We start from the raw sequence: 17,403 nt of genomic DNA, 5'->3' as shown, positions 1-17,403 counted from the left end.
TATTTTGCCCAGCAGTTTACAAGGTTTTTATTTTATTAAAAAAATATAATTTTGAGGCACGAGGGGCGTTACAGAAAGAATCATTTAATGTTAATTTATGGGCGCCAACATATTCTAAGTAGTTGTAATAAATTGAATATTTATATGAATTAAAAAGGAAACATGAAAAAGGGTGTGAATGTTTAAACCTAAATATGAATGCCAAAAAATTAGTATAGTGAACAAAAAACAAATGTCATTACTTTTCAGTGTCATTCAATTAATATAACGTGATATAAATGGTTTACTTCATACCAGTAAAATATCATCAAACTCATTGCACCTATTTTATTAAATGTCTTCAATTAATGAGTGAATTTTGTACAAAGTGAAGTAATTTTCATTATCATAACTATTCAGTAGGTAGAGCAGGGTATGTCGTGGTGGTATCGCTAGATTTCTAGATTATATGAAACACAATATTTAAATAGTAACTCAAGTTATAAGAGACGTCAACATTCTGGTAATAGAATACAACTGGTGTGTAAAATGACTTTAATGATTTTAAATACTCCGGGGTTTTTGTTTTGAAAAGTTCGTGAATTTTATGAGATTCCTTAAGAAAGATATGACCGACCTGTAGTAATAGTTCAGGGTAATATAACTATCTAGTACGGTTTCTGACTTCTTAATACTGGAACTCCGCATCGAATGATCTGCATCTTCATCCTGGGAACACCATCGCAGTAGTTCCGCGACTTCGTCCTGGTAACACCATCGCAGCAGTTCCGCGACTTAGTCCTGGGAACGCCTCTCGGTGGTTCTGGATGGACTCGAACTGATGATTATTCTGTATATTTTCTATTTCTTCGTCCTGGGAACGCCTGAATAATTCTTGTAATCTTCGTAGAAGTTGTCCGTTCTCTTCATCCTGGGAACGACTGAATAATTCTTGAAGTTCTTGGTATAAATTATCTATTTTCTTAGAACTGGGAACGCTTGAATAATTATTATAATCTTCGTAGAAATCGGCCATTTTCTTCAAATCAATAAAAATTTCCAATGGTCTGTAGAATAAATTTCTCATATTATTTTATACTATTCTTCTAAATAATTAAAATACCATAATTTACAATTTCTTCTGTATCGCCATTATACATCGAGCTTCTACGATGGTTCGAATATTAATTGTCGTTTTCTTTTTTCCGTCAAAATTCCAAAAAAAATTTTATTTTTCGAGAAATAGTTTTTGTTCGACTGTCTTCGTCCAATACCAGAGTGTTTTACAAAATTTAGTTATATAATGATACGCATGAAACTTGAAAATACATTTCTTATTGGTTTAACAAAATATTTAATTACTTGAGCAAAGAAGTTTTTATACTAAAATATATACCTGCAAAAATTATTAACTTTTGGTTCATAGAGAAAGAAAGACACGTACACTGAGGTGACAATATAAAATATAACACATTAATTTTGTCCCTCCATCTTGTTCTATAAAGTTTTCAAGTTCAACCTTTATAACATCAACGATATCGAATTCTTACGGTAATCTGGGTGAAGACGATGTATTCTACGGTGATTGCTACAGTGACTCTGAAGCTGGCGACGTAATCGAAGACTGTGCTGAAGCAGCTAAAGCAGGCAAGATCGTTGACTATAATGGTGTCCTGAGATCAAAACGATGGAAACGTCCTTATATATTAAATAAATCTGATCAAACTTGTGATGATCACTGGCTCGATGATGAAAGTTACACTGAGGTTGGTGTTAAAACGGAAGACACCAGAGATCATAATATTTATTATAAACGTGCAAGGAAGATGGTGGCAGAATATATTGATTACACATCATGGAAAGATCCAAACATATTGGTTGGCCGGCTAAGAATGTTGGTGGCATCTGTTCGTAGAGGAAACTACTCGCATATCGACGAAGTATCGTCCATACTTAAAGAACTGCGGAAAGCTGGCTACATACAATAATCATTTGTTTAACTGTAATGTGTGTACTATTGAAAAATAAATGAATCATTTATATTTATAAAAAAGAATATTCTGATTGGCAACTAAGCCCGTGTTTACGCTACTGTGTGTGTGATCATTCTGTTTCCTATGTGTTTGTTCCGTTTCCTGTATTTACCGTGTGATCATTCCGTTTCCTGTGTGTACTGTGTGTACATTCCGTTTATTCTGTGTGTACTGTGTGCACATTCCGTTTTCCTGTATGTGTGTGTACTGTGAGTATATTCAGTTTTGGTGTGTGTACATTCCGTTTATTTTGTTTCCTGTGCCTTCGTTCCATTTCCTGTGTGTGTACTGTGTGTACGTTCCGTTTCCTGTGTGTACTGTGTGTCCATTCCGTTTTCCTGTGTGTGTACTGTGTGTACATTCCGTTTTGGTGTGTGTACTGTGTGTAAATTCAGTTTTCCTGCGTGTATTGTGTGTACATTCCGTTTTCCTGTGTATACTGCGTATACATTCCGTTTTCCTGTGTGTACTGTGTGTACCTACCGTTTTCCTGTGTGTACTGTGTTTATGGTCTATATGTCTAACATTGTTCATGACCCAGTATTGCGGCCCGAATACGCTTGGTGTATATGTATGGATGGTTTTGTACATGAACATTTTAAAGGTTATTCTAAGTATCAAAAAACTAGACTTTCATGTAAGGTATAATGGCACTGTATTTATTTAGATGGTCAGGTATATTGATTTGAGTTGTTTTTCGTAGAGTGAATGATTAATAAATTCCACGAAAGGTAATTGAAAACAAAATATTAAATATGATTTATATTTAGTTACACCTGTCACTGGTCAAGAATCGAACCGAGGACAGGAATCTATCGATTCAATATGTAAATTAATTAGTGATTTTATTGGTGGCTTTTGGAATTTTTCCCGAATCTCTAGCTAAATAATTACATAATTTAAATATGGTGCAAAATTTCAAGATTCCGGGGTACCTCAGTAATAATTAATGATAAATGTACTCTAGCGGGTAAGAATAAAACTATCATGATGGTAATGATGTTAATGATGGTAAGACGAGTACCCACAAAAATTGTGTCCTCCAGTAGACGAAAACAAGATGGAGACAATGCCCCTAGCAGGTGGTAGCTCCTCGTAGCATGACGTACTGAACATAAAATTTTGGATCCATGATGGTCGTCAAGGACAAAGTCAAATTGTAAGGTCAAGGTCAAAGTTTAAGTTCAAAGTAAAATTTAACGGTAAGGTAAAAGTTCAAGGTCAAGTACAAATTTATAGGTCATTGACAAATTTCATGGTCAAGGTCAAATGTAAAGGTCAAAGTTCAAGGCAAGGTCAAAGTTCAAGGTCAAAGTTTAATGCCAACAGTCAAGTTCAAAGGTATGGTGAACTGATTATACTAACATGTCGCCAGCACACTCTAGCAGACAAAAACAAGATGGTGGTCTCCAGTGGACGAAGACAAGGTGGCGGACATGATGACATACCATATACGATATACCTTGGTATTGATGGTGTGAGTTTAGTGTAGGTAGCTTCCATGGAGGAAATATCTGTTTTTTTTTTAATTTTTTGCTCTTACCGGTTTCTAACCAAGGACGGGAATAGATCTAATCAATCAGTATTCTAAAAGGTAAATTTTTTGATGAATTTTGAAATTTTTTCAATAAACTAGGATAATAAATAAAGATTTTCAAGATAGCGGCCGTTATAGAAATTGATACATGTGGTGACAATTCAGTATGTTGTGTGTGGTGTAAGACATTTTTATTACTTTTTATTGGTAATTTTTTTAATATAATAATAATTTACTGGTTACTCTCGCCGGAAATCGAGCCGAGGACCGATATCATTTAAATAAATAAACATTTGAAGAAGAAGACAATTTAAAAAAATATATTATGAAATTTTTTCTGAATTTCTAGCATAATAATTACAGATTTTCAAGATGGCGACCGTAACGATAGTTGCAACAGTTACATGTTAATACAATATGGTGGTTCTGTCTCAAACAGGTGATGATATTATTACTTCAAATTAAAAAAAAAATATTACAAGTCCGAATATGCATGTTATTTTTATATATATTTTATTTAATTCTCAGGTTGGTAAATGTCAAGATGGTCGTGTGGTTAAAGGCATATGTTTCCAACCTAGAGATTAGATATGCGATGGTTCGAATAACATCGCTTCCAATGTATTTTGCATAAAAAATTAAATTTTATATGTCGATAAGGACCATAATACCATTGGTAGGTAATGGAACATAGACTTTATGTGATGAGACAGAGCGACGCTGGCGCTCTCTAGAAACAAACAGCAGAAACATAGTTGACAATATCCAAGATGGCAGCCTCCAGTGGAACAGAAAAAAAAATCAAGAGCGATGCTGTCGCTCTCTAGGAACAAACAGCAGAAACAAAGTCAACAGTATCCAAGATGGCAGCCTCCAGTGGAACAGAAAAAAATCAAGAGCGACGCTGTCGCTCTCTAGGAACAAACAGGGGAAACAAATTCGACGGTATCCAAGATGGCGGCCTCCAGCGGAACAGAAAAAAAATCGATATGGTGGCCATTCCGAAAATTTCATCATTAGTGAGTGGGGCGCTCGATTTAAATATGGCGGATCCGAGATGGCGGATATAAGATGGGGGATCCAAAATGGGCACAGGTGTCAAGGTCAAGTGTCAAAGTCACGGTCATCCAATATGGCCACCATGAGGTCACAAAACCAAGATGGTGGTCGGCACCACAGGCACCACACCCAGGACCCAGTCCCCGGATTCTCCCAACTATACTACTCAAGTTGAATGAAAACATTTCGTGATAAAATATTTGCTGTTAAATCTTTAGTGTTGAATCAGCGCAATCAGATTAAGGTTTGTTTAGAAAGTATTTACGGTCTGGTTTAAGTCGTTTAAGCCAAAACAAGTATACACACATGTACTTTGTGTCCTTTCATATAAATGTTTTAAAATGTTTCAGGTCATTGTAAGTATGACTTGTAACGCGGGCACAGCAGTGAAGACCGCCGCTCGTGCGGCAGGTACGGAACTCACCCATCGAGCACAGCCCGGCGGTCAGCAGCACCACGAGCACAGCAGTCGCGGCCATGTGCTCACACGCTCGCAGTAGCCGAGCTCTGCACGACCCTCAGCCACGCCGCCGCACGCTACTCGAGTGGCGAGTGCCGAGAGATACCGAGCGACCTTCTCGTATTTCGTTCCGCGCGTGGTGGCCTCTCCCCTCTCCCCCAGCTCCCGATCCGGCATGTTCGTGCATTTCCGGATCTTTTTCTGTTGTAATAAATAGGTTGTCTGTACAGTCGGTTTACGGACGATAGTTTAACGTGACGTCATAACAAAACATTGATGAAATGATTGATCCAAAAGAAAAGGAAATATCATATTCGGCCTGAGACTGAGCCGTAATAGGTTTTGCAACCAAACCATTTAGGCATTAAAAATATTATATTATTTGAGGAAGAATTTTATTTTTATTTTTCTATCTTTTGTATGATCAAATCTACCTCTGCATATTTTATGAATAAAATTGCATCATCTTTATTGATTTATCACTATTTTGTATTGATACAAATAAGGAGTGAAATGAAATCTACAATTTAATTGATAAATTAACTTTTATTTGCATTCATTAATTCAAATATATTTATTACTTTTGTAGTGTCGCGCGCGCCGTATTTATTTTTACAAGTACAAAAATGATAGTACTGCAGCGGCCGGGATTCGATCCGACAATCTATGGATCGGTAGTCAGCGATGATAACCGCACGGCCACGAGGCCATATAGAAACACTTGTTTCAGATGTTATATTTATTATTATAAAAATTTTGTTTTGTGTTGTGGAAGTTTTAAAAACGTACATAGTCCGCCATGTTTATTTCTTATAAGGGTAGGCGGGAAATTAATAACCGTTCCGATTGTGCTGAAAATCTGTGGACGATCGTTAAATTACATAATATTAATAATTCAAACGACGAAAATATGATTGAAAAGTCAAATCGATGGTTGTTCCAATCGAGTGGAAGAGAGATGCCACGCATGCGTACAATGAGCATAACAGGACATATCTGTAGTGGGATATCCGTAGTGGGACAATGTGCGTTACGGAACACTTTTTCGTGCGTGCAGCCGGCGTTCATCGATTTATTATACGTTGCCACGTCAAAAACACACATTTGAAAATAAACTGTAAATACACTTCAATCCCACTCTAACTCACGCCGAGTATTTGTATTCTATACAGTACGTTAGAATACTCATTATAAGATGGGAGTATTTTTTCCCTTACAATTTTACGCAACTTTTAGGTAAGGAAATATATTTCTTATCAAATTGATGTTGATTGTTTACACATTGTAAAACATACTTATGGTTTCTAGTTTGTAATGACATTGTAAAAAAATTACTACCTACAAATTAGTAATGAGAGTTATTCTGTTCAGGTTGTTCGTGGAGGTTCTGCATAGTTTCAAGACTGCGCACACGATTTCTGGCGGTGCAGCAGTTGGCTGCATTCAAGCGAAGCTATTTAAAAGTAATTTTTGCCAGACCTGAATTACTGAGGTGAGTAATCTTTATATGATTGTGTTAAGGCCCTGGACACATCAGTATTAGCATTTTACTAATAGAACATTGTATTTTACATAAAAGTCTAACTTTATGTAATTTAGTCTGACTAGCTACAATCACACATTGCCATAAGTATTAACAGCGATTCTGTCATGTACAACCTAGTACAAAATATGGAAAGCCTCTGATTCTGGTTTCTGTGAATGGACTATTTTAATCGACTTAGTTATTTGCAGAACAATGAAAGGGTAAATGTTGAAATTAGTGGCTCATTTTAAAACAGTTCCTAAAATAGAGTTTATTTGATTAGTTACATTCGTTTTTTTTTTCCACTGTGCTATTTTGTCTTATACATACTATTTTACTTATTCCGCAATTCAATCACATTGCAACTTCCATGACGTCATACATTTCCCTACTTTATTTCCACCAATAGGAATCTTGTATCGTGTTATGAACTTGACCCATAATTAAATCAAGATTTTCCACCATGACCATTTTCCGAAGCATTCTATGATAGTATATATTTAATGTTGCTACAATAAGACATATTTTTAATGCTATCCAAAGGAGACTAACTAGGAGTGAAGAGAAACTGCAAAAAGTATTGTGGCTGTATTGATAGAAAAAATGCCACAGGTGGATGGGTGTATCCAAGGTGTAAAGAAAGGGAGGTGAAACCGTCCGGCCGTCCAAACTCGTCCTCCACTGCGCACTACGTCACCTTGGTCGCACCGCCCGGTCCACACGGGAATACCACGCACAGACAGTTCATTCACAATCGTTTGAATAGTGAGAGTGACCACGAAGCGTAAAAATACTTTGCTATGTACATTGTATAGCATACATTTAGAACAGACAGTTTAAAAAAATATATTAATATCAAAACACGAGGTTTATATTAATAATAAAATTAATAAAGCAATATTTTATCCGCTGTTTTATCACTTCAAAATGTTGACTGGGTTTTTTATTTATCTAGATACCGCAATGACCATAAATGTCAGCAATGTCGAAAAAAAAATGATTTTACATAAAACGACACAGAATTGTAATGGGAATTCGAATGAATACACTTCGAAAATAATTGTTATGAATATTAATTAAATATAGATAATAAACATTCAGAATGCCAGCAACAAAGAATAATACACACATATTATAAAAAAACTGACAGAAAGTAAAGTTTTTTTAAATACTTATTGTAATTTACATAACAATAAGCGGTTTTGATTTATTTACTAATTTTATTTTTTTAGTTACAAACAATAAACAAAAGGATAAATAATGACAAAAAATATATTTAAAAAATATATTTAAAACATATTATTAAACCAAATAGCTTTACAATATTCAGCAAAAAAAGCTTGCACGCATTACACTGAGAATGCAAGAATGTACTGAGCGATGGTCCCTGCAAACTTTATTTTTAAGTATTTAAAACGGCAGTTTTTTAAACTCGTTAAATGCTATTTAAGGCATTAAACACAAATTCTTAAACAAAATTGTACCATTAAATAAACGCTTGAATGAAAAAACTTGGCAAAATCAAAAGTTGATCAACAATGAATTTATTTACGTTAATTTCCTTTATTGTGAGTAGTATGTAAATGGGACTCCGGCGCCTGGCTTCTGGCTGTGGATTGCGGGGATTGTTTACATTGTGACGTCACGGCAACCATCTTGGATTGTGACGTCAAGGCGGCCATCAGCGTAACGGGACACAGCGCAACGGGACCAGTTGTACCGTGACCTTTGACCTTGATCCCGGCGGCCATTTTGGATCCGCCATTTTAGGTGACGTCATTTTGTTTTCTCGAACATTCCGGCGGTGTCTTGTCCGCCATTTTGAATTATGACGTCACCATTGCAATTATCGTTACGGTCGCCATCTTTAACTTTTTTATTTATTATCCGATTTTAATGAAAAAATTTTAAAACTATAAAAAATTCATTTAATAAAATATTAATAAAAATATTTAAAAAATTACTTTTACGACACGGAGCTCGGAGTCCTCGGTTCGAATACCGACGAGTGCAAAAACACAAATGGCGACCGATTCTTCCCCCATGGTGGGTGCAGGCAGACTGACGCCCACCACTTTGTTAATAGCATATATATAGTCAGGTAACATGACATCACGTCCGCCACCTTGTCTTTGTTGCTGGAAGCCATCATCATTGTATCGTCGGTTACAGTGTGCTGATGCCATGTTAGTTTAATTCTTACTCGCTAGAGTGCAGTAAGAAATTATTATTGCTGTGACACCCGCCATCTTTACATTTGGCTGCCAACTTGGAATTGTGTAATTATTAAGCTAGAAATTCGGGGAAAATTCCAAAATTCACCAAAAAAATTGGCAACCCAATCATTCTACAAATTGATTCGATCCGCTTCTGTCCTTGGTTCGATACTCGATCGATGTAATAACTTTAATTTTATGTAAAAAAAATATTAATTTCAATAAATCATTATCAAAATCCTAAAAGAGGCTTAAAATCAACTACTACCATCATTCTATAAGCCATTACGACCATTATCTCGGATATTTGTATTTAATGTCTCTTAAATTTATAAAAAAATCAATCTTAAATCTACCTGTGGAATCGATACTTGGTTCGATCCCTAGCCGATACAAAACAACTTTAATTTTAAAAAAGTACCACTAAAGTGGCAGGTTTGAGAGAATAAAAACACCGCAAGTTCTATTAAAAAAAAATTTATTACATAAATTCTACACACTACAAGTACAAAAAAAATACACAAACAAATTACTTAAGTCTTTTGGATTTCTCGATTTCTGCATCAGCCACCCACGAATTAAAGCGAAGTGTAAAGCCCCACCACTTGACATAGCACCGTCCTTTTCTTCGTTTTATAATCTTCTCCACCTAGCATGTATCGGGATACAACGTAGGCTGAATCTCTTCGGCATAGAAGCCGCCATGGATAGGTTTGTGGTCCAAATCTTCGAGGTAGTAGGTCCTAGGCTCTGATTCACGAACATGTGTCACACGGAAAAGTTCAGGACTCCAGTTCGCTGTGAAACGTTTCTCGAAGATACCTTTCTGCTTGGAGATTCGCACAATGTCACCGACGTTAGCTTTACGCTTTCGTGGATCTTTCTTCTTCGTGTTGGAAAACACTCTTTGAACCAGGCGATTGTCCGTTACGTCCTTTGGCTTCATTTTCGTGGTAGAATGCACTGTGGAATTATACTCGCTTATTAGTTTCGGCAAGATGTCAAGCCACTTGTAATTTGCGTTAGCCGTGAACTGCCGCCACATCTTGGAACGCAAAGTTCTGTTAAATCTTTCGACAACGGAGGCTTTGACGTTACTAAATGTAGAGTAGTGTCTGATGCCATACTTCTTCATCAAAGCCTTGAAGGTTGCATTGTAGAATTCTTTCCCGAGGTCCGTTTGCAGTTGCGACGGTACACGTCCACCCTGCAAAATATTGTGCATGGCCTTGGCTACTTCAGTTGCAGTCTTTGATTGTACCGGTCTAGCCCAAGCGAACTTGCTATAAATATCGATGACTGTCAACATGTACTAAAACCTTTATTCAATCGGGAATACGGTATAATATCAACAAGGTCCGCCTGGAGTAAATCATCAATTCCACGAACTATGACTTTGAGACGAAGGTATTTCCTTCTAGCAGGAGCATGAAGTTCGCGAGCGATTCCGGTTCGACTCATTGTATGTAGCCGGCTTCCCTCAGTTCTTCAAGTATGGAGACTATTTCGTTGATGTGCGAATAGTTTCCTACACTAAGCGAAGCATGTAGAATTCTAAGACGATCAACTAATTCATTGGGATCGTCCCAATATACATAGTCAAATATCTGACCATTTTCTAGCTTTTTTAAACCTTCTCCATGTATTGTTAGTTCACTGAAGAGATTAGCGAGAATGTCGATTTTTTCATGATCTTCGTTTTTATATAAACCACTGTCTGGATCGTTATCGCGATAATGTGCATTGGTTAGCTCTAGCAGTTTTTTGTACTCTTGTAAGTCTTTATGAGAATATCCTTTTGGCTCCCTGCGAAACAGCAATTCGTACAGACCCAGAGTCCCGCGCGTTTTGAACTCTTCTACGCGTATATTATTTTCTGGTAGAAAGTCTATTTCTTTAGCACCGAGGAACCACTTATTATGTTTTCTGTACACTCCGTAGGTCGTGTCATTATTCCGATTCGTAAACGATATCAGGTATGGCCGGACCATTGCATTAACTTGATGTCCCTTTTTCGGTATTTTTTCTTGTGCATGAACTTGTAGCATGTTTGCTACAGCTCTGGCCTGGATAAGGTTTATGTTGGCAGAAATGGTAGACTTTTTATATTTATTTTTTGGCCTCACTGGTAATAGAAGTTATTTTGATTTACGTTTGTTATATTTGGTTTAACGTAAAATATATATGAAACTGTAATTTTTATTTAGTCTTCTTAATTTGTTAATTTTAATGGACTTTAGTTATTATATTGGTCTGGAAGGTTCGAGAGCATCATCGATTTTATCGCTGCGCGGCGAACGCACGTGGTGGAAGAGCTGTGTGTCTGACGTCAGCGAACATATGGAGTGGGTGTGACGTCAGAGGACGAGTGATCGGGGAGTCGGCCCGTGGGCCTAGCCGGCGGCGGACGTGTCGAAATAAAGCGGGTTGACCGTGGTGATGCTTCCACTACGAAGCGATTATGAACGGCTTGCCTTTTTAAAAAAGGTTGGGGAAGCCGTATACGTAGGACGCGAGTGAGCGGTGAAGAGGTTGGTGAATATCGCGAGCATGTTTTAAGGAGGAAATACGTGCGTCGACGACACCTCCGAACCAGCATGACGGGAACTCGTCACAGCAGAAATTCGCAACTCCGGCAACGTTTAATGGTGATGATTCGCCATCATTTTACGCTCGTGAGTAAGTGAGTGTACCAGGTGACCGGACTTCTCGACGTGGATCGCAAGTAAGTGCCAGCCATGCCACCGCCCCATTGACCCTTTTTAGTCGCAGCAAGAAATGATAAAGCTGGGATTTTGCAAATTTAAATAACTTACTACGCAACCTGATTGTTCAGCAGTTGGTTACCTTCCGCGTGCAAAAATAACTATACTCGACAGACGTTAAAGTGAAAAGACCGTCAGCGTTAGACTATGACTTAAACTGTGAAAGGCCTTTTTGTTTTAAGCCAAAATTTTGGAACTAGATAAAATTTTTTAAGATATTTAGTGAGATGTTAATATGTGTTAATATGTTGTTACATTACGCTTATCAGATGTAAAAGTTTATCCTTTAATATTTATAGTTGTACTATGCCTGGCGCGTCAGAGGTTGTTTTTAATATGTTATATATATATATTTATAGTTAATATTTTTTTGGGGTAATTATATTAATTCTTCGGAGCTCCGAAATATAAGATCAGAGTATACCGTTGGTAGTAATTGATGAAGTATTTTGCGTATAGTTTAACGGTAATTTTTTTATATGATACGGTATGTATTGGAAGTGGTTCGCGGCGATTTGTGAGAAATCCGTTTATGATATATTTATCTAACTATTAAATGGTGCCATATAAATTTCTCATTTTTTTTATAACTTGCTGTCCCCTCTCACTGTTCAAAATCTTACTAGTAGTGTTGTTGTGTCTGCTATCGGTTTGGATTCAAATATTTGTTTTTGGGGTTTGCCTGCGCTCGCGGTACGAGTCATTAGAGTCTTTTGACGGTGTGGCGAGGCGCGGGAGTTGTACGTGTTGGCTAGGGTCAGGGCCAAAACGTTACAAAGTGCGCAACTCTGCTATATGCAATGGCTGGAGGGCAGCAGGCGTAATGTTATTTCTTGTAGGGGTTATTGTGTTTGGAATAATAAGGGCTAGTATGGCAGTGAATGTGAGTTGGATTTTTAATTTGGAGCGCCCGGACTTGATAAACAACCTGGAAAAGGTGGGGATAACAGTGGAAGGGCAGGAGGACTTAGAATTCCTCCAGGTGACGTTTATGGAATACGTTTTGCATGGAGCTGACGGAAATGTTTCAGGGGGAGAGGTTAATAAAAGTGATCATTACTTGAATCAGAAATTGTTTTTCGAGGCGATAAAAAATATTCCTTACTTAAAATATAAAAATCCGGAGGACTTAATCCAGTTTTGCAGCGAGGTGGAAAAATTGCGGGAAATTAAAGAATGGGCCGACGATAATATTATTTTGAAGAGTGTTGTAGTTAAATGTTCGGGAGTAGCTCGCGCCGTAGTTATTGACGGATTGGTTAATAACCTTAGTTGGTGTGAAGTAAGTGAGGGTTTATGGGATGCCCTGTGTCCGCGGCGCCGTAAGTTCCAACAAATGTGTTTCCGATGGGGGGTGAAACATATTACTACGAGCCCTTATTATCCCAAACCCAATTTAGTTGAGAGAGTAAACAAGAATAGCCTTAAGCATTTTTCACCAAAAAGACCCCCGCCACTGGGATGATTCGGTGCCTTATCTGAACTTGGCGTTTAACAGTAGCAAACACAGTGGAACAGGTTTTACTCCTGGAGAAATTTTTTTGGGTCGAGAACTCTGTCACCCTCTATTAAATGTTTGGGGGATCAATCCGGAATGTTTAGAGGTACATAGTCCTAGACGACTGGAAAATATGTGGAATGAAGTTGCTATCAATTTGGACAAAGCTAGGAATAAGATCTGTTCGCAGTATAACAAAGATCGTATTCCTAATCCTTATCAGATAGGGGACAAGGTTTTGTGCAGACAATATATACTTAGTAATAAAAAGGATTTTATTTCTGGGAAACTTCAGCACGCTTTTGCGGGGCCCTTTGAAATAACTAGATTTCTAGGTCCAGTCACGGTTTTGCTACGAGATGTTAAGAATGTGTATAAAGTAAAGAAGGCGCATGTTTCGCAGTTAAAAAAATATATTATTCCAGGTGGATAATGAGTTGGGTAGGTTAAGAGTGGAATGATTTTTTTTTGTTATGGTATTTGATTTATTTTTAAGTACTGTCGGTTATAGCGGTTAGTCTGTGTACCTTTGTTAATTGTTGGTGCTATCTTGTCAATACTTTGTTCCTTTGTTAGGTGACTTTGTGTAGTTTTCTCTCCTTTTTATCTTTATTCTTGTTCTTACTTGCCCTATTAATTGTACTTTAATTGTTACTTTTTATTGTTAGGCTATTCGGTCCTAGGATGATTACCGCTAAAACGATAATGGTTCGGATAAAACCTTTTCTTTAATTGCTTCAATGGTTTTTTTTGAGCGGGGTGATTTGTAGCATGTTTGCTACAGCTCTGGCCTGGATAAGGTTTATGTTGGCAGAAATGGTAGACTTTTTATATTTATTTTTTGGCCTCACTGGTAATATAAGTTATTTTGATTTACGTTTGTTATATTTGGTTTAACGTAAAATATATATGAAACTGTAATTTTTATTTAGTCTTCTTAATTTGTTAATTTTAATGGACTTTAGTTATTATATTGGTCTGGAAGGTTCGAGAGCATCATCGATTGTATCGCTGCGCGGCGAACGCACGTGGTGGAAGAGCTGTGTGTCTGACGTCAGCGAACATATGGAGTGGGTGTGACGTCAGAGGACGAGTGATCGGGGAGTCGGCCCGTGGGCCTAGCCGGCGGCGGACGTGTCGAAATAAAGCGGGTTGACCGTGGTGATGCTTCCACTACGAAGCGATTATGAACGGCTTGCCTTTTTAAAAAAGGTTGGGGAAGCCGTATACGTAGGACGCGAGTGAGCGGTGAAGAGGTTGGTGAATATCGCGAGCATGTTTTAAGGAGGAAATACGTGCGTCGACGACACCTCCGAACCAGCATGACGGGAACTCGTCACAGCAGAAATTCGCAACTCCGGCAACGTTTAATGGTGATGATTCGCCATCATTTTACGCTCGTGAGTAAGTGAGTGTACCAGGTGACCGGACTTCTCGACGTGGATCGCAAGTAAGTGCCAGCCATGCCACCGCCCCATTGACCCTTTTTAGTCGCAGCAAGAAATGATAAAGCTGGGATTTTGCAAATTTAATTAACTTACTACGCAACCTGATTGTTCAGCAGTTGGTTACCTTCCGCGTGCAAAAATAACTATACTCGACAGACGTAAAAGTGAAAAGACCGTCAGCGTTAGACTATGACTTAAACTGTGAAAGGCCTTTTTGTTTTAAGCCAAAATTTTGGAACTAGATAAAATGTTTTAAGATATTTAGTGAGATGTTAATATGTGTTAATATGTTGTTACATTACGCTTATCAGATGTAAAAGTTTATCCTTTAATATTTATAGTTGTACTATGCCTGGCGCGTCAGAGGTTGTTTTAAATATGTTATATATATATATTTATAGTTAATATTTTTTTGGGGTAATTATATTAATTCTTCGGAGCTCCGAAATATAAGATCAGAGTATACCGTTGGTAATAATTGATGAAGTATTTTGTGTATAGTTTAACGGTAATTTTTTTATATGATACGGTATGTATTGGAAGTGGTTCGCGGCGATTTGTGAGAAATCCGTTTATGATATATTTATCTAACTATTAAATGGTGCCATATAAATTTCTCATTTTTTTTATAACTTGCTGTCCCCTCTCACTGTTCAAAATCTTACTAGTAGTGTTGTTGTGTCTGCTATCGGTTTGGATTCAAATATTTGTTTTTGGGGTTTGCCTGCGCTCGCGGTACGAGTCATTAGAGTCTTTTGACGGTGTGGCGAGGCGCGGGAGGTGTACGTGTTGGCTAGGGTCAGGGCCAAAACGTTACAAACTCTGTACTTGTTAAGTCCTCTTCTTCTCGATCTGGTTCATACTTTCTCTTCTTTACAGTCGGCATTTCATCTTAAACTTCTGTCTTCACAATGATGGTTGTTTCTTCCTTATTTTTAAGTTCGTCGAGGCGACTAGTGATTGGTTTAAATATCTCCTCATTTTCCATCTCACGTGCAAGTCTGGTTCGTCTAGCAAGTAGATATTTTTCACGAACAGACTGTATAGCTCGATGAAGGTCACTGGCCAGGTCTTACATTGTACTGGCTGAAAACATATTGCAAGACCTCCTTTTATACTTTTTTATTCGTTCGCAGAAACTTATTTCTTGTGTTTGGCTAAATCTGAATTTGTTGTCAAGGGAGATAGTGATGCTTTCAGACTACTTTGAAAAGTCCTCAAATCGTCACGTCTTTGTGCATTCGATACTTCGATCATGTCGCGAATGCGAGAATCCGAGGCTTCCACACGCTGGTCGATGGCAACGAGATAATCTAGTAATTCGTTTTTCACACTTTCTACTTTTTGAGCAAGTAGTGAAATGTATTTGCGGATAATGTCGTCATGAGACTTGAGAGCAGTACGTAAGTCTCGACTGCTACGACATAATTTTAAAATGCTATGACTCATTTTTGACGATAAACTGATCGAAACCTCGTTTGTACCTGCCCTTATATAGAGGCCAGTCTTTGACTATAACTATTAATCCGTGCTCGTCTTTCAAATACAAGGAACACATGTCTTTGATTTCCTGGAATGTCATGTCGGTGTTTACATGGTCGTCGTAGGCGTGACGTAAATTAAGTTTGTCCATGCGAAAAAGCACTATGACATTCGCGTTGTCTCGTAGGAGATGTTTTGGAATACGACTGTACGTCTGACAAAGGTAAACACAGTCTACCTTGGAGTGTCTGCCCATGGAAAAGTACTCTTGTATTATGCCTTGCTTCTCACACATTACATCGTGGAAAACAAACACGGAATTGGCTTTTGTTTTGCTTGGAGGTACCACATACGCATTATCATTAAACGGAAAACACTCCAGACCATCCACCGATTGTAGAACTGTAGCTAGGCGCTGGTAATTTGGCTGTTGCAACGACTTGGAATGCAAATAAACGTTTTCGAACATAAGTCCGTTTGGTTCCTCCAGTAAACTCAGCAGAATACACGTTTTACCACAGTTGGACGGACCCGCCATTATGCAACGTACGGCAGAAGGCAACATTAAACCATGCCATGATTCACGCGCACTAAATACATCGTCTTGCGTAACGCGCACGGGCAAACACACTTCTTGCCTGACGACCTGCATTGTACTGAATAAATTGTATAAAATCTAACACATTTATACTTTCTGGTCAGTTGTGCGTAATGTCTCGAAGAGGTAAGAACAAAAAACACATCGGTGCAGGAATCGTGAACTCACTGATAAACAATCTACCATTCGAGCTACACATTCCCGGCTACCGATTCTGCGGCCCTGGCACTAAACTAGCGAAAAGGTTAGCTCGCGGTGATGTGGGCATTAATTCTCTCGACGAAAAGTGCAAACAACACGATATCGCATATTCATTAAGCAAGGATCTAGAATCCAGGCACCGGGCCGACGAGATACTGGCACAGGAAGCCGAAGATATAAGTAAATCGTCGAACGCGGAACCAGGAGAGAAAATCGCAGCGTGGGGCGTATCTAAAATCATGAAGGAAAAGACCAAATTAGGACTGGGTGCTCGTTGAGCCAGCTCCATCAAGTCAAAGACTAACTCACGCAAGACTAAACGCAAGACTGGTGCAGGCGTGCAAAAAGCCAAGCAAAAATTACAGACTCTCGACAAGAAGATTATAGGAGGATTTCTTCCTTTGCTTTTGCCTGCATTGGGTGCTCTCGGCGGCCTCATCGGTGCAACGAGCGGTATAGTGCGGGCAGTCAACACTTCGAAGAATGAACGCACGCAGTTAAAAGAAGCACAGCGACACAATGCAAGCATGGAAGCCATTGCCATGGGTAAAAAAAAATGGCGCAGGACTGTACTTGCAACCTCACAAATCAGGCCGAGGCAT

General features: G+C 38.2%; 1 protein-coding gene across 1 annotated transcript in view; it reads right to left on the bottom strand.

The window, feature by feature from the left end:
- The window catches only part of LOC134531377 (pancreatic triacylglycerol lipase-like), a 558,452-nt gene extending 553,309 nt beyond the window's left edge, over positions 1-5,143 (bottom strand). Inside the window, exon 1 of the mRNA XM_063367079.1 lies at positions 5,033-5,143. Within this exon, the coding sequence (XP_063223149.1) occupies positions 5,033-5,087 (55 nt within the window). The 5' untranslated portion in view covers positions 5,088-5,143. The remainder of the gene's footprint in view (positions 1-5,032) is intronic.
- Between the last annotated feature and the right edge of the window lie 12,260 nt (positions 5,144-17,403).

This window comes from Bacillus rossius, chromosome 3, assembly GCF_032445375.1.
Source record: "Bacillus rossius redtenbacheri isolate Brsri chromosome 3, Brsri_v3, whole genome shotgun sequence".
NCBI classification, from domain to species: domain Eukaryota; kingdom Metazoa; phylum Arthropoda; class Insecta; order Phasmatodea; family Bacillidae; genus Bacillus; species Bacillus rossius.
Note: the sequence above shows the minus strand (reverse complement) of the source record. Positions and strands in the feature narration are given on the sequence as shown.